This window comes from Oncorhynchus keta, chromosome 5, assembly GCF_023373465.1.
Source record: "Oncorhynchus keta strain PuntledgeMale-10-30-2019 chromosome 5, Oket_V2, whole genome shotgun sequence".
NCBI classification, from domain to species: Eukaryota; Metazoa; Chordata; class Actinopteri; order Salmoniformes; family Salmonidae; genus Oncorhynchus; species Oncorhynchus keta.
In genome coordinates this window covers 2139314-2157815 of record NC_068425.1, presented here as the reverse complement: position 1 = coordinate 2157815, position 18502 = coordinate 2139314, and the positions used below count along the sequence as shown (strand labels likewise).

Below are 18502 nucleotides of genomic sequence, written 5' to 3'. Positions count from 1 at the left end.
AGGACTGTGTCGACACAATAGACCCCCCCCCCTTACTCCCTCAGGTAAATATCGGGCATGTAAAAGTGATACACTGCATTATTCTGATATGGCACTGCGACAATATGGTGAAAGGGACTACAAACCTTACTCCACTGCACACTGAATTATTCTGATGTGGCACTGCAACAAGATAGTTATTCTAAGGGAAGGCACTGAAAACAATGTGGCGAAAGGCACTACAATCTCACTCTGGTGCTGCACACAATATGGAACCCTCCCCTGGCCCTGCTCTACTCTGCCAACTGCTCTAAAGGACAAAATAGGGAGGGGGAAAGACAGACAAGACAACATATACAGGGTGGAGATAGGTTCTGGATTTCTCGGGCCCGATGAGAACCATATCCCCACAACAATAAAATAGTAAACGTCTCCATCTAGCGATGTCCTGGAATGCGCCCGGGCTGACACTGCTTGGCGACTTCTCCGACGGCCCGGCCTCCGGTGCTGAACGAGAGGGAGACAGACGGCAGAGAAACCTGCCAACGATAGTGGTTTTCAGTGGCGTGGCGAAACAGCCCAGAGAGAGAAAGTAGTGTAAGAGGATCGCAGGAAGAAACACAGCAGAGCTAAATCTCCTAGATTTGCGTTTTACCAATGCCTCTCTCGGTCCTCTGCTCTCAGATCACCAATCAGCTCCAGTCTCAGTTCGTGGTCAGCACAGCCTCCCACTTCCTCACTCGAATTAGCTGGTAAGACTTCTTGTCCCACAGACACTGGTCCAGTGCAAACACCCATTCTTTACCTCCTTTTTGTGAAATCCAATTGTGATCCAAATATGATCTCATCTCATCGCTGCAACTCCCCAACGGGCTCGGGAGAGGCGAAGGTCGAGTCACAGCCTCTTAACACCCGCCTTCTTAACCCAGAAGCCAGCTACACGAATGTGCCGGTGGAAACACTGTTCAACTGACGACCAAATTCAGCCTGCAGGTGCACGGCCCACCAGGTGCCCGGCCCGCTATGGGACTCCCGGTCACGGCCAGTTGTGACACAGCCTGAGATTGAACCCAAATCTGTAGCGATGCAGTGCCTTAGACCGCTGCGCCACTCGGGAGGCGCACGACATGGACACTTGCATTGGGGCTCGATCCCCATGGGGAGACATTCTCCGATCAACTCCCAGCACCGAACAACACAAAACACAGCACTTTTAAAGGAAATGATATCCAATCCCCAGCTACCTGTCTGATTAGCTAACTCGCTGCAGGCGCATATGATCAATCAATCAAATGTATTCATAAGCCCTTTTTACATCAGCCGATGTCACAAAGTGCTATACAGAAACACAGCCTAAAACCCCAAACAGCAAGCAATGAAGCACGATGGCTAGGAAAAACTCCCTAGAAAGGCAGGAACCTAGGAAGAAACCTAGAAGAACCAGGCTCTGAGGGGTGGCCAGTCCTCTTCTGGCTGTTCCGGGGTTGAGATTATAGCTGTACGTGGCCAAGATGTTCAAACGCTCATAGATGACCAACAGGGTCAAATAATAATAAGTGGATGTAGAGGGTGCAACAGGTCAGCACCTCAGGAGTAAATGTCAGTTGGCTTTTCATAGCCGATCAATCAGAGTTAGAGACAGCAGGTGCGGGACATGGCAGCACGTCCGGTGAACAGGTCAGGGTTCCATAGACGCAGGCAGAACAGTTGAAACTGGAGCAGCAGCATGACCAAGTGGACTGGGGACAGCAAGTCATCAGGCCAGGTAGTCCTGAGGCATGGTCCCAGGGCTCAGGTCCTCCGGGAGGGGAGGGAGAGGGAGAGAGACAGAATTAGATGGAGCATACTTAAATTCACACAGGACACCGGATAAGACAGGAGAAATACTCCAGACATAAGACTGACCCTAGCGCCCCGACAAACTATTGCAGCATAAATACTGGAGGCTGAGACAGGAAGGGTCAGGAGACACTGTGGCCCCGTCTGACGACAGGGCCAACCAAGCAGGATATAACCCCACCCACTTTGCGAAAGCACAGCCCCCACACCACTAGAGGCATATCTACAAATCACCAACTTACTACCCTGAGACAAGGCTGAGTATAACCCACAAAGATCCCCCCAACGGCACGAACCTGGACAGGAAGATCACGTCAGTGACTCAACCCACTCAAGTGACGCACCCCTCCTAGGGGCGGGATGGAAGAGCACCAGTAAGCCAGTGACTCAGACCCCGTAATAGGGTTAGAGGCAGAGAATCCCGGTGGAGAGTGGGGAACCGGCCAGGCAGAGACAGCAAGGGCGGTTCGTTGCTCCAGTGCCTTTCCGTTCACCTTCACAACCCTGGGCCAGACTACACTCAATCATAGGACCAACTGAAGAGATGAGATTTCAATAAAGACTTAAAAGGTCGAGACAGAGTCTGTGTCTCTCACATAGATGGGCAGACCATGCCATAAAAATGTAGCTGTATATGATGATGATAACACCAGCCCCACCCACTTATCTACCAATCCATCTTGTGACGGGTATATCATTTTTTTTTCACAAAAAAATTACTCCTACAAGATACAACGGTGTATTATCAGAACTACACATTATTTCCCATTTTTTTCCCCCAACAATTTTGCTACTTTTCCATTCTTCTGGACCAACGTCCATTCATTCTTATTTCCACCGCCGTGAGGTTCATTTACATTTACATTTAAGTCATTTATCTTATCCAGAGCGACTTACAAATTACATACAATGACATCCAGTGGAACAGCCACTTGCATCTAAATCTTTTTTTTGGGGGTGAGAAAGATTACTTACCCTAACCCTATCCTAGGTATTCCTTGAAGAGGTGGGGTTTCAGGTGTCTCCGGAAGGTGGTGATTGACTCCGCTGTCCTGGCGTCTGAGGGAGTTTGTTCCACCATTGGGGGCCAGAGCAGCGAACAGTTTTGACTTGAGCGGGAACTGTACTTCCTCAGTGGTAGGGAGGCGAGCAGGCCAGAGGTGGATGAACGCAGTGCCCTTGTTTGGGTGTAGGGCCTGATCAGAGCCTGGAGGTACTGAGGTGCCGAGCATCATTCAAGCATCATTACCGCTTCTACCAAACGTAACATCTGCGCATGTCCGCTCTCTTCTTTTTCTTCTTCGTTAAAGTTTTATGGCAGACTACACCTATTGGTGGATTGCCGCCACCTATTGTACGGGGTCTTCTTTGACATTACTGCGGTTCGCAAACAAAAGATATAAGTGCATTCCGCCACCTGCTGTTTTGGCTGTATATCAGCCCAAATCATGAACAAAATAAAACTAAACTAAAATTAACTAAACAAAACTCAATGCACTCCTTTATTCAGATTCAACTGCCAACACCAATCACTACCGGCTCTGGGGCCTGAGAAGGAAGAGCAACTTCGGACAGAATTTTTTTGCAATGTTTCGGCAGATGCTATTATGTCCAGTTTCTTTGACTTCTTGTTAGTTTGTGCAGTACAATTAACCACATGTGCAATAAACACCATAAAATCCACCTTCTTCACAATCAGCATATCAGATGTTGAACAACATTCTGAATCTCCACAGTCTGCGGAGCATCCATCACCATTTCTTCAGCTCCCTTTGCTCAACAACGGCTTGGACATAAAACAACGGCTTGGACATAAAACAACGGCTTGGACATAAAACAACGGCTGGACATAAAACAACGGCTTGGACATAAAACAACGGCTTGGACATAAAACAACGGCTTAGGCAAAAAAGATGTCTGCTCTCAAAAAAAGAAAAAAAAAAGAGTGGAAGCTCTTTTCATGTCACTTCGATACAGCTACACCAGCGATTCCCAAACAAGGGGTCACGACACTGCCTGATATAAAAATGGGGTTGCAGGAGAATTTCCAAAATCATTGTGATGTGTTTAAGCTTAAAAATCTAAATGATAATTATTCAAATCTAAAAGATACAATTCAACCAGAGAGAGCCCTTAGATCGTGGGAGAAGGCCGCACTTACCGTTGCACTTCAGTCATTCCCACGGTGAATGACTAGGCCCGCTACGCTATGAAACCACACACTATTGCAGAGACTCTGATATTACCGGCTGCAATTGATGTGGTGAAAACAATGTGCGGGGAGGCAGAGGCAAAGAAACTCACATCAATACCTTTGTCAGAGAACACTGTTAAACAAATCATTTATGCCATTACTAGCAATCAAGAGGAAACTCTGATTGAAGGACTCAAACTCCCCAGTTTATGCCCATGCATTGACTTTTGTTTACTGTACATGTCGGGGGATGTTATTCATGAGGACATATTGTTCTGTCTCACGATTCCCGAGTATGAAACGGCACAGTTGATGTGTGCTGCGTGCTATATTGACGAAAACCATATTCCACGGGATTTAAATGTGGGCTTTGGCATAGATGGGGTTTCATCTATCAGGGAACAGGGGCAGGCCTCTCTGCGCTCTATTTATGAATGTGTCTCCTTCTGCCATATGGAGGCGTTGTATAATACACAGCTGGTGGCAAAAGTGCTGCGCACAGAACTTCGGGGAGATATACTGCAGCAGGCAACTTCGATTGTTAGCTACATCAAACCACATCAACTGCACGCACGCCTGTTTGAAAAACGATTTCACAATGAGGCTTGGAGGTTATCGAGGGTGAGTGTTGGAAAGATTTTTCGCATTGAGAGAGGAACTGTTGCCTTTCACAATGGATGCAAAAAAAACTGGTTGACTTTCTGGGTAATGAAAAGAAAATATTTCCTATGTAAACGACATGCGGTACTTGCAAGCATGCAGCGGAAATACAAAAATCAAGCGACCGATTCAGAGGAAATAATTCTTATTGGAGTGTTTCAAAAGCTAACCATGCCCCTTTCCCTCGGCTGTGCATGTTTCTAACAGAAAACAGCATTATAAGTGTCCCACACGAGTGATTACTCACTGCTTACCTCCAATGCTTGGAAGAGCACTTAGGGACCTACGTCCCAATCCATTTGATTGTGATTCTGGCTCGGTTGACATGCGGGTAAGTGAAGTCATTCAACTGATTGAGCCGTCATGTGACCGAATGCATTCACGGGTCACTGTGGAGGAGTTTGTGTTCCTGTCTCAAAGGGCCGTCTCCCTCTGAGCAATAATGCCGCATACAAAATAACTGGGAACTCGGAAATCTCCGACTTCAGTGTGTTCAAGACAACTGGGATCTCGTGGAAAAAACTCAGACTTGGAAAAATCGTTTTGAACGGTCATTACAACTCGGGAACTCTGGCCTCTTTCTAGAGCTCCGACTTTCTGACCTGACGTTCACTGGCGTCATGATTTGACCTCAAATTTTTCAGAGTTCCCAGTTGTCTTGATATCACCATCAGTGCTCTGGGAACCTGAGAATTTTCATATATCAAAATGGGGTCATGGCACAAAAGAGTTTGGGAACCCCTAAGCTACACACTTTTTTCACAGCACTTCAAATATAGCTAAGGCCAAAAGTGATTTTCGTAGCAGGTTAGGAGAACATTTTTGCTAACCCTAACCCTAACCCTACTCCCTTTCCTAACCTTAATCTAATTCTCCAAACCTGCTATGTTAATTATCCTAATCTGATGCATAAATTCTCCTAATCTGCTAGGAAAAGGTCACTTCTGGTCATAGCTGTATCTAAGTGGCGTGAAAAGAGTGTTTCTCTGCTCTTTACATTGCATTCAAAGATCAATCAACATTTTAAAACTATTTATTGGATTTAGTTCAATCTTAGGTTATAAAGTATGAAAAAGTCATTTAAAAAACATCTACAAACCACAGATTTTCATTATGTATCATACTATTTATTAATAACCTGTACAGGCTGTGTACTGCATCAATAAATACATGACTTGTATCTTAACAACAATGGCATGGAATCATTGTGAGGTCAGATGACTTTTTAACCAATTCTAAAGGTTACCACAAAAAGCAATTTATTGCGTCTCCCGAGTGGCACAGCGGTCTAATGCACAAAAAGACCCCTCAACACCCAAACACAGATGCACAACCTGTTGCAGAATCCTCAACACGGCCCCCCCCAAACCATGCCCAGCGTCAGCTTCAAATCAGACACTGGTACAAGGATTGGGAGAGACTGTACTGAGAGAGTGAGAGGGAGAGAGAAAGAAAGAAAAGCACAAAAAAGAGAGGAAAGGCGAGAGAATGGTTGAACACGGACAATGTACAGAGAGAGAGGAGGAAAGGAGAGAGAGAAGGAGAGAGGATAGTTGGAGGGACGAGAGAGAGAGAGAAAAAAGTGTACTGCATGACAGACATGTTTGAAGGAAGAGCGAAAACACTGCTGAAAAGACCATGCTCCATCTGAAATGATAGAAACACATCTGACCACCTGCGGGTTATATGAGTTACAAACAAAAGTACATAAACAAAGTACCTTCAAAAGAATACTGAGCAGAACATAAAAATAAATGCCACTGCATTGATACGGTAATACATTATAATTAACAAAAACAGTATGGAGGTCTCTCTCCTGCCAGCCCATCTCTTTTTCACTAACTCTCTCTCTCCCTCTCTTTCTGTTTTCTAAAGTAATATATAATAATATATATAATATAATAATATAATAATATATGCCATTTAGCGGACGCTTTTATCCAAAGCGACTTACAGTCATGTGTGCATACATTCTACGTAAAGTCTCTGCATGGACAGTTTCCTGACTTGCTTCTTGTAGCGCTCTTCTTACCGCCGGCGCCTTCAAAGCCATTTCCTTGCCGTCATGTTGAACACATTAAGTAGTCCTCTCTCTCTTTCGCTCCTTTAATTTATTCTGGTGCTCATCTTCCTGCCTGCCCAATGCCCTGTCTCGTACCCTTCTCCCTCTCTACGTCTCCCGCTCCCTCTATCTATCCCCCTGTCCTTCCCTCCCTATCTCCCCCCAAATCACTGTTCATCTGAGAACCAATGGGGAGCCAGCCAGCAGGGTGAGGCACTTCCTCTGTGACAGGAAGCTGGGGGGGGGATAATGAGAGAGTGAGAGCGAGAGAGATAATGAGTGAGAGGAGGAAGGAGGGGGTGAAAAGGGAGATAGATGTCAATGTTGAAAATTCACCCTAGAAATACAACTCTTGGTGGATTGTGTTTGTTACCATCATACAGTATCAGGGTAGATGATGTATGCTTCTTTGATTAATTTGACTGAACTCGTAAGCAGCAGTGCTCTTTTACAGCAAGGAAACTCTTCCTGTCCACTGGAAATGTCACAAGAGAGTGAATGCGAACACATACTGTGACCTTTGTGAAGTCCAAGAGTGTATGTTCAAAGTTGAAAGTGGTTTGAAGTGAGGTCAAGTTTAGCTGGAGAGAGAGAGAGAGGTGTTGTGGGCAAGACCAAGAAGAAGGCAGTAGAAAGCGGGATGGGAAAGATGAAGTGATAGAGGGAGGGGGCAAGAGAGTGATAGACGCAGGGCCATGTTCAAAGAGAGACAGTAGATAAGTGCTCTCTTATAGAAGTTGAGTTGATGGGTTGGGTGGGTTAGGAGGTAGAGACAGTCCATAGGGGATAGTGGGGATAGTGGTGATGTGATTGTTTGACCAGGGGTTAAGAGTGTCTTGCGTGCAACATCCTCTCGGAATCTCCACACCTCGTTAACTCTGCTCCTAATTACACTCATTTAAACATTGCCACGGAAACACACAAATAATTGTGTTAGCATATAGGACCTTATATGGGCAGGCTGTAACTGAGTGTTTGTGTTGATTGTGATTATCAAGATTATAAGAACTGTATACGGCATTTGCAAGTTTGTACAAGTGCGTTTCATGTCCCCGTGAGAATTGGTTTGTCAGTCAGTCAGGGCATTATTTACAGTGGGTGTGGTGATGTGAGTAACAAAAACAGGAAATCCACAGTCACATAGGCAGGAAATGCTCCTGCTCAGTGACAGAGTGAGAAATAAACAAAAGCTCTAAAGGCCATATAATAGACATGCGCCACCAGACGATTCTGAGGGGTGGTTCACTTCCATAGATCAATATGTTGCTGACGATTTGGTAAATATTCTCACATTTAAATTAGCCAAAGTCTTTTTGTGTTCAGAAAGAAAGCCACCTCAGGATTGCCCCCTTTCCAGCCATTATTTCCCTGTTTGTACTGTATATGTGGTGTAAGTTCACTTATTTCAAAATATAAGCAATGCACATTCCAACTCTTACATGAATCAAGCTATCTCTCTTTATTAATGATAAAAGACGGTTAAATAACAGGCATGGTTTAGTTTCACATTTAGAATTTTATTCTTGGTTCAAACAGTTTCACAAAAAGGGAGTACACTTAAATGATTAGCAGTTTAAAGACACACACATACACAAAATGCAGCTCTACACACATAAACACTCACTCATGTCTGCACGTACATACACACACGCACGCACGCACACACACAGTGCTAAATGTACAGATGAGGGAAGGGATTTTAAAAGGGGTAAGATTGCAAAAGTCAGATTGAAAGAAAGGAATGGAGAGAGGACAAAAATATGGCATCACAGTAACGTCCTTATTCACTAGTATTGGTTTTCGATTGTCTTATACTCTCCTAGGTCATTGGTTGCATTAATCCCTGCTCGACTGTCATTGGTTAAATGAAATCCATGCTTGACTATGATTGGTGATTTCATTTCAATGCTTGATTGTCTTGTTTGATCTGAACAAACATGAAAAGGAATGAGTGAGTGAGTGAAGGAGTGAGTGAATCTGCTGGGATCCAGTTTCAGTTCATCATTTGATTGCCTGGTGCGCTGAGATCAAGCTTAATTGTAATTAATAGTCCAGTAGCAATACTTGATTGTCAGTGGCTGCTTCAGGCCCATACTAGATTGTCATTGGTGGTTCCAAGGCCATCCATGATTGTTATTGGCTGTGGTAGGTCATTGATACTTTTTTAGGTCGTTTTGTCATTATTAGAACGACTGATTGTAATCGCTTTGGATTGTAACGGATTGGGTGTTTGGGTATCTTAGTCTGTCACAGAGAATAGGTGGATCTTCAGATACTGGCAGGTCTGGTGGTGGTCTAGTGTCATGCCGTAACTGTGTTATTCTCACTGGAGTCTGGTCCAGTACTGACCTAAGTCCTGCTCACTACCCGACACACCAGGAGAGAGATATCCTGGGAGAGAGACAAAGACAGACAGAGAGAGAGAGACAAAGCGAAGAAGGATGAGTTAGCAAAGTGGTACCTAAACTAAATACTAGATCTTCACAGACACACATGCACACATGCTGCAGAGACTCACCTGTGTTGGAGCTGGCAGAGTGAGGGGGAGGTAGGTGAGGAGAGGGGTAAGAGAGGGAGTCAAACTTCCGGGGCAGGGGGGGAGGAGAGGGGGAGGGAGGGAGCATGCATGGGTAAGAGGGTGTGGACTGGGGGGGCAACGACTGGAGAGGGAGAGAGAGAGCAAAGAGAAGAGGAGAGAGGGTCAGTAACAGGACAGGCAGGAAGAGAAAAGAGAGAAGATTGTTAACCAGTGATAAGATTGATGAGACAGAACAAAGATTCAGTGAAAGTTTTGGTTCAAAATGAAGGACTAATAGTCAATGGACGCCCCGGGGTTCATAGAACAATTAAAAAATAAACATTTGTTGAATTTACCTGCATATTGGAGAAGACTGAGAGAGAGCCGTAGCTTGAGAGAGAGTTGTCACTGCGATTGTGCATCGAGGCTTCATCAAAAAACACAGAAATATGTTTTAAAATAATATTGTATACAATAATACACACACACACACACACTTGTACACTTACAAACATATTGACAGAAAATATGGTTTCTTACCTGAGCTGTTACCATGGTGAGAGTGATAGACACCTGTGTTGAAGGAGGTGCTGAGGGGGGCATGTGCCTGAGAACAGGAAGTCCCGCCCCCTGACCTCTTCTGATTGCGCAACTTCTCCTCTCTCCTCCATTTAGCTCGCCGATTGGAAAACCACACCTGCCAATCAATCAACCCAACCTGTAACCATTCAGGTGTGTTTGTGTTGGAATATAACAAATATGTGAACTGGTGGTCCCAGAGGACTGGTTTGAGAACATCTCAGGTACTACTTTGGTAGCTGCCATACTCTAATCTGACCACTAAGGGGAGTAAAGGATAAGAATAAAGAGAAGAGGTTTAAACAGACAGACAGAGTGAACGGTTGGTTACCTGAATGCGAGCCTCTGGAAGGTCGATTTTAGCTGCCAATCTCTCTCTGGCAAAGACATCTGGGTAATGTGTCCGTTCAAACTCTGTGAGGTGGAGATAAATTTGCCAAGAAGCCCACAATGGTTCACATTAACACACACACTTATGCCCATGGCATTAAACTAAGCTTTTCCTTCATGTTTATTACTGTAATTTAATTTCATCTCCACAGGCCTCAACTGAAGCCTGGGGCTGGGGTTAGACCTTTCTCCAGCGCATCAATTTGCTCCTGGGTGAAACTGGTGCGATTCCTCTGGAGCTTTCTCTTCAGCTGGAGGTGATGCTGGGCGTCCTCTACCTCATCCCTCTCTCTTTGCACTCCTTCTCCTCCTCCCACCATCCGCACGCTCACATCATCCACCACACAGCCATCTAATGGAAAGGGGGAGAGAGATTGTTCTAGAACAGAAGGATAATTGAAGCTCTTTTCTTGGTGAAATGTGTGTGTTTGTGTGTCCACCAGTTACTGTCTGCCTGAGTGTAACAAGCGTTTATGCATCCTCCATATCTCCACATGTACGTATGCATTTCACTGTTTTGTGTTTGTGCACTCTGTCACTGAGTGTGTGTGTGTGTGTGTGTGTTTTGTAGCTGTTGGCACACTGTTTCTGCTCAGTCATGTGGAAGATTCTCCAGCTCACCCTAAGCTGACTCCACGAGTCACACACACACAAACACACACACACACACACACACACCACCTCTGTTTCCTATCTGTACCGTGCTGTGTTGGTTGATGGTACCAGTTGTTTGGCCCAGTCCAGCTGGAGGTGTTCTGTAGATTCAGCATGCTGAGTTTCTCACACATAACACTTCCCCTTCACCTCTGACCTCTTACTTCACTCCTCCAATAAGAACACAGATCAGAACTACTGGAAGACAGAGGGGGGAGGAAGAGGAGAGAAAGGTAAAGGAAATAAGTGATCGGGTTTGGACAGACAGACAGACAGACAGACAGACAGACACGCTTGTGCATTAGCCTGCCACGGCGACACACGGGGAGTTCATTACAAACACACTCAGTAATTAGGAGCTACATCCCCTCCACTCTGACACTGACTATACACACACGCATGAGAGGAGAGAGTAACACTGTCAGCTACCATTAACCACACAGGCAGAACACAACCCCAGATACAAACTACACGAATGATACACAGTCACAATGTAGAAGTAACATTGCACACATGATTATACACACACAGCACAGACAGAAGGGGAGCGGAAATGCGTAGTCACAACACTAAAGCTGTACTAGTGACACAGGGGAGCAGAATTACACACAACACTGGCTACACCTGTAATACACGGAGAGGGGGGAGCACACTCACAACACCACATTACTCTAACCTTAAAGCTAACTTCACATGAATGTGGTGCACTGAAAAGTGGGGACAAAAGTACGTACAAAAACACACACTGACTACGTATGACAGTGATACCGGCATACAGAGAATTGGGGCAGAAATACTCTCGTTAACACTGTAACTACACTCGAATGACACATGATGGTAGAGAAATAGAGCAACTAAACAGTCAACGGACTTCGGGGAAAAACACGCAACAATCGGCCCTAATACAGTAACGGTGGAAGAGACTAACAACTCACAACACTGGACACACATTATCTTGTTTGTGGGGCAAGATATATGCTCTAACACTATACACTTCACTCCACCACTTACAGCTGATTCATGGATCTGTTCATCCGTGATCATGATTGAGACTGGAATAGCGTAAATAAATCCTGCCTTGTCCTTTTATTCAAAAGATGTGAGTGTGCTTTGACGGACTCCCAACTATGACTACAACCAGGTATCATAACCAGCATAGAGTCATACCGGTTATGAGCAGGCAGATTTCACAAATCGTTATTAGCAGACCTTTAGCTTGAAAACATACCAAGTAAAGTGGGGGGAAAGGTTATACATTACAGAAGAAGTGGAGAAACCCTGAGGCATCAGCGAGTGAGAGCTAGTTCTCTGACCATATATTCATGGACCTTGCTAAGCGGGGTGTATCTCTCTACCTGTTTGCCTCACAGTGCCTTTCTGTATCTCTACCTCGAGTCAAAGGTCAAGTTGTCTTGGTTCCGTGTGGATCCACCCTCTTTGGTCCAGTTGGTACTTTTGCTATGCCTCTCACTGTCTGCCATAAGTAGTTCCTATTTGTTTCGTTCAAATTTGCCTTGTTCTCTTATTTGCTCTCCGTCTGTGTCTGTCTCTCTTTCCCCCAAAATTGATGTTGGTTGACCGAGTTTAGTGAAAGGACACTCACCTCCTCAAGAGAGAGGATGCCAATGGTTTTCCAAACCTGATGTTTCTCTAGTCTTTCCACTGCTTCCAAGGTCTCGCTCTTCCTCCTCTTCCTCTCTTTCGTTATACCCTCATCCCTCTCCTCTGACCTCGCTTTTGTTGACTGTGTGTGCAAAGAGAAAGAGCGAGCAGGGAGGCGAGCCAGAGTCGAGATGGAGAGAGTTAGACAGAGCGAAAGAGAGGAGGCGAGGGAGGGGGGAGTGGGCCAGGGAGAGAGAAACAAGTCTGCAGGCACTCTGGTCCTCGGAGCGATGGATAGAGAGGGAGAGAGAGGGAGAGAGAAGGAGGAGGGAGGGAGGAAGAGAAGGATGACACACAGACTCAGTGTCAGTGTCAGGTCTGGACTTAATGCCAGGAAAAGGGGTGATGGAGAGAGAGAGAGAGAGACGAGCAGAAGATGGAGAGAGGGCTGGTAAAGGTATGGAGAGAATGAAAGAAACGTGAAGGGAGGGTGAAGGATGAAGGGAGGATGACGATCACCTATATCAATTTCAAAACAAGGCCTATTAACACTTTATTTGAAGGGCGGCTTCCAAACATTAATCCACAGTGTACCCGTTTTATGTAAAAGCCATATTACTCATGATCTATGAGGTTACATGTCCTTGTACTGAATGTTTTTAGACATGCACCGGTATGTACCTGTTAATAAATATATAACAAATGATATATAAATGGTCTATGAATAACAACCTATTTAATACAGGCGTATAAGGCATTCATAAGAACACCGTAGGTGAAGCTTTAAAACTGAAATGTGTTTGGCCGTATAGTGTTCCAAAGGGTTTGGACTGTAGAGAGAAACTCTGACCTTTCGGATACAGAGGACAGGGGGAGAGAGACCACTGGCCCAGTTCTGGCTGGAGAAACTGCATACATTTACATTTGCAAATATGAAACAAAGGGTTGCATTCTAGGAACACACAGTTATAGCCATAGTACAAACACTTTGAGGTATACACTTTCATACACAGTACTTGTTTTTCACACACACACACACACACCAGTGACACCGTCACGCACCAACTTGGTCAGTCGCTATCCTTACAGACTACGACGTGAGGCCCCTCCCCACATACACACACTCTACAGTGTACACAGTACACTACACAGTACACGCTGCCAAATATGCGTGCTACGGAATGTTTGGCTTGGTTTCTCTCTGACTGCACTTTGTCACTCGTGACACCACATTTGCATATTTCATTGGATTAGCCCAGAGAACTAGAGAGTCCTTGACACTACAAAAAAGAGAAGAGAGAATGCATCTACAGTTTGAGCAAACTAATGTTGAGTCCTGCGGGGTAATATATCTGTAATACAATATAATGGCGATGTACTGAGGAGAACTCTATTACTCAAATCCCAGTTATCTATCTTTAGTCTTATTTGGTGTCTGATGATTTTTTGGGCTCCTGAGTGGCACAGCGGTCTAAGGCACTGCATCTCAGTGCTAGAGGCATCACTACAGACCCTGGTTCGATTCCAGGCTGTATCACAACCGTCCGTGATTGGGAGTCCCATAGGGCGGCATACAATTGGTCCAGCGTCGTCCGGGTTAGGGTTTGGCCGTCATATGTAAATAAGAATTTGTTCTTAACTGACTTGCCTAGTTAAATAAAGGTTCATTGAATACAATCAGAGAGCTCGCTATGTTTTACAGTCATAATACAACACCTTTTGCCTGATATTCTAAAAACTACACTACAAACAGATACTTCTTGGGAGGTAGACTGGATTGGACGATTTTAACACACAAGGTTAATGTCAATTACATTTTAATTCAGGAAGTGCCTACATTTACTTTCAATGAGGATGAGTTTTCACGTCTTGAATGAAAATGTTCTAATCACCCGAATAGATTGAATTGAAATACAACTGACTCAAACCTTAACAGAAGTGCACCACTACTTCAAGAACACAGAGAGAGAATGGAACGAGGAAGCTCATGTTATTATTATAAAGACTAGAGAATAAACCAGAAGACTTAAGTATGACTATAAGACCAGAAGAAGAAGAAGAAGAAGAAAGGGGGACAGGGAGGGCATGAGGAAGAGAGAGCGAGAGACAGGGAGAGAGAGATGGGAGGAGGGGGGAGGTGGAGGAGAAGGAGGGTGCCAACATGTTTTATTTCCGGTTGACAAAACTCTGCGTTCTCTCTCTCGCGCCCTCCCTTCTTTCCTTCCCTCCCTCCCGTCTAAACTTCCTCTTTCTCTGTCATTCTCTCTCTGTCACTGGCTACAGAGAATCATCTGAGGTAAGAGATAGATGACATAAAAAAGAAGGGATTTTGTTTTCCAGAAACAATGAAGCAAGAATATAAGATATCTCTGTAAATGTGTTTTAGATGTTTCTATGCATCCTGTCTTTGTATGAGTGGGTTTATGGGCATGTATGTACACTGTATCTTGTGTGTATGCCTGTATGCACAAGTGTGTGCAGGGCAGGCTCCAGGCATAAACTGCATAAGCGATCACTTAGGGCCCCAAGCCAATAGGGGGGCCCCAACTCCCCTAAATATATATATAAAAAAGTTTGGGGTCACTTAGAAATGTCCTTGTTTTTGAAAGTAGCGTATATTTTTTGTCCATTAAAATAACATCAAATTGATATGAAATACAGTGTATACATTGTTAATGTTGTAAATGACTACTGTAGTTGGAAATGGCAGATATTTTATGGAATATCTACATAGGCGGACAGAGGCCCATTATCAGCAACCATCACTCCTGAGTTCCAATGGCACATTGTGTTAGCTAATCCAAGTTTGTTGTTTTAAAAGGGTAATTGATCATTAGAAAACCCTTTTGCAATTATGGTAGCACAACTGAAAACTGTTGTTCTGATTTAAAGAAGCAATAAAACTGGCCTTTTTTTAGACGAGTTCAGTATCTGGAGAATCAGCATTTGTGGGTTCGATTACAGGCTCAAAATGGCAAGAAACAAATGACTTTCTTCTGAAACTCGTTAGTCTATTCTTGTTCTGAGAAATGAAGGCTATTCCATGCGAGAAATTGCCAAGAAACTGAAGATCTCATACAACGCTGTGTACTACTCCCTTCACAGAACAGCGTAAACTGGCTTTAACCAGAGTAGAAATGGGAGGCCCCGATGCACAACTGAGCAAGAGGACAAGTACATTAGAGTGTCTACGTAGTTTGAGAAACAGACGCCTCACAAGTCCTCAACTGGCAGCTTCATTAAATAGTACCCGCAAAACACCAGTCTCAAAGTCAACAGTGAAGAGGTGACTCCGGGATGCTGGCCGCCTCCAACATCGTTTTAGACAATTTGGCCTTACTCACAACCGGCCTTGCAACCGCAAACGACGTGTAACCACGCCAGCCTAGGACCTCCACATCCGGCTTCTTCACCAGCGGGATCAATTGACTGATTTCCTTATATGAACTGTAACTCAGTAAAATCTTAGAAATTGTTGCATGTTATGTTTATATTTTTGTTCAGTATATATACTACATGACCCAAAGTATGTGGACACCTGCTTGTTGAACATCTAATTTCAAAATCATGGGCATTAATATGGAGTTGGTCCCTCCTTTTGCTGCTATAACAGCCTCTGTTCTTCTGGGAAGGCTTTCCACTAGATGTTGGAGCATTCCTCAAGGACTTGATTCCATTCAGCCACAAGAGCATTGGTGAGGTTGGGCACTGATATTGGGCGATTAGGCCTGCCTCAGTCGTTCCAATTCTTCCAAAAGATGTTTGATGGGGTTGAGGTCAGGGCTCTGCAGGCCAGTCAAGTTCTTCCATATCGATCTAGACAAACCATTTCTGTATGGACCTTGCTTTGTGGACGGGGAATTGTCATGCTGAAACTATTGCAACAAAGCTGGAAGCACAATCTGTCTACCACTTCGCAGCTGAGTTTTTGTTGCGCCTAGACGTTTCCACAATAACAACACTTACAGTTAACTGGGGCAGCTCTAGTAGGGCAGAAATTTGACGAACTGACTTGTTGGTTAGGTGCCACCCTAAGAGGGTGTCATGTTGAAAGTCACTGAGCTCTTCAGTAAGGCCATTCTACTGCCTATGTTTGTCTATGGAGATTGCATGGCGGTGTGCTCGATTTTATACACCTGTCAGCAACAGGTGTGGCTGAGATAGCCACATCCACTAATTTGAATGGGAGTCCACATACTTTTGTCTTGCCAGCTATCTAAACTTTTAGTAATCATGGCCAAATACCGACTAGTCACACAGGGAGGGCACTTGCCCAGGGGCACTGACCTCCAGGGGGCCACCGTTGATTTTGTTAATCACTTTTGCCCGTGAGGTGGGGGGGCCCAAAAGGCTAGAGCCGGCCCTGAGTGTGTGTACTGTATATGTGTATGCGTGTGTGTTTGTGTGTTACTTGAATATGCGTGCAGCTTTAGGGCACATTTTTTCAGTCTCTTGTTAGTTCATCCCTGTCACCCTCACTCGCTCTCTCTCCCTCTCTCTCTTTTTCACTGCTGGGGGAGGGGGATGGAGGTCACCATAGCAACCATGCCGGGACAAATTAATATCAAGTCCTTAAAACAAAACACACGAGCTTACGTGTGCGTGCGGTTGTGTGTCTGTGTGTGTGTCCTTTTCCCTTTCGTGACTCTATTAACTCTGTGAATTTCCATAAAAGGGGAGGGGCTACATTGATTATGAAATATTCATTTCTATATCCATCTCTCTCACTTTATGTCAATTTCCCCCACTCAATTCACTCTTCCCCTCCTCTTCCTTGCTTTTGTCTTTCCTTCTTTCCTCTCTCTCTCTTCCTCCTCTCTCCATCTCTTTGCTGTTGTGTGCCCCCAGGCACTGTGGCACGTCCTCCCTCCATCCCTCCCTCTCCCCTCCTCTCTCACTGCCCCTGTCACCTTCAATTGCTCCATGGAACTAGACACACTGCCTTAGGCGAGGGAAGAGAGGAGCGAGAGAGGAGACCAAAAGAGAAAGAGAGGGAGAGAGAGACGGAAAGGGAAAGACAGAAGAGAGAATGAAACCGAGCGGAGGGAAAAATAGGCAGACAGGGTATGTGTGAGATAGGGAGATAGCAGGAGAAAGAAACCGAGAGAACGAGTTTGAATTAGAGGGAAAGAGAGAGAGAGGACATAATAAAAAGGTATGGTTAGAGGAGGGGATGAGAAAGTCTCAACTGTGTCATTCAGCAACATCCTGTGTAAAACTATCCAATAACAGCAACACCTGCTGTCAACCATTGTCCTGACTGAGGAGTCCAACACTGAGAACTATTGGATTCCTGTTAACTAAGATAGCAAATCAGTTCCATTCCCAGAATGTTGTGAGAAGGTCTTTCTATTTCTATGGGTTTATGAGAAAATCTCAAGAAAGGACAAATGAAGTAAATTACACAATTGCGTAAATAATAAAATGAAGTAGGCCTAAATAACACAATGAAGTAGGATCAATTTCCGTCTGCTATAACCTCTTTTGACATCTATCCAAAATATTAGCCCAACACGATACATTTCTAAAATCCTCGAGAAGTTTCCTAATCACAAAAAAAACTGTGTTGATATCATATTGACAGGAGGGATGACACACCCATTTGTGTACAGTGAGTCAAAAGCATATTTTCAGTTTGCATTTGGTAGACTGGGACAGCAGACTAAAATAACTGGGACACCATTATTATAGTCCCAATTTTACCCCAATGACAATTTAATTAAATTGTGTGTGATTAGGAAACATCTGAGGATTTCAGAAATGTATCATGTATTGGACTAATATGTTAGATAGATCTCTGAAGAGGTTACAGGAGACGTAAATGCAAAAAGAGTCCCACTTTTACAGAATTCACTCAAATAAGAGTACTAATCAAATCAAAATCAAATTTTATTAGTCAAAAGAGCTGAATGCAACAGGTGTAGACATTACAGTGAAATACTTACTTACAAGCCCCTAACCAACAATGCAGTTTTTAAAAAATGAATAAGAATGAGAAATAAAAGTAACAAGTGATTAAAGAGCA

At 44.4% G+C, this 18502-nt stretch overlaps 2 protein-coding genes across 9 annotated transcripts in view; both read right to left on the bottom strand.

Annotated features, from left to right (window-relative positions):
- Nucleotides 1-5276, bottom strand: part of bcl2l12 (BCL2 like 12) — a 34081-nt gene extending 28805 nt beyond the window's left edge. For 2 of the 6 annotated variants that reach the window (XM_035770646.2, XM_052518435.1), the window contains exon 1: nt 4927-5275. In XM_035770646.2, the coding sequence (XP_035626539.2) occupies nt 4927-5017 (91 nt within the window). In that variant the 5' untranslated portion in view covers nt 5018-5275. Of the gene's footprint in view, nt 1-4926 lie in introns of all 6 variants that reach the window. The other 4 variants (XM_035770645.2, XM_052518436.1, XM_035770647.2 and 1 more) reach the window with 4 other exon arrangements.
- A 2966-nt stretch (nt 5277-8242) lies between these two features.
- pax10 (paired box 10) lies at nt 8243-12864 on the bottom strand. 3 transcript variants are annotated; one of them, XM_052518445.1, is made up of 7 exons: nt 12479-12864; nt 10922-11073; nt 10406-10573; nt 10163-10245; nt 9793-9949; nt 9609-9679; nt 8243-9394 (listed from the first exon to the last, which is right to left on the bottom strand). In XM_052518445.1, exons 2-7 carry the CDS (start codon nt 11007-11009, stop codon nt 9098-9100), a joined length of 864 nt encoding a protein of 287 aa, XP_052374405.1. In that variant the 5' UTR covers nt 11010-11073; nt 12479-12864; the 3' UTR covers nt 8243-9097. The 3 variants fall into 3 exon arrangements, with proteins under 3 accessions (XP_052374405.1, XP_052374407.1, XP_052374406.1); XM_052518447.1 differs by having other exon boundaries at nt 8243-9125; XM_052518446.1 differs by having other exon boundaries at nt 10922-11070.
- Nucleotides 12865-18502: the final 5638 nt, after the last annotated feature.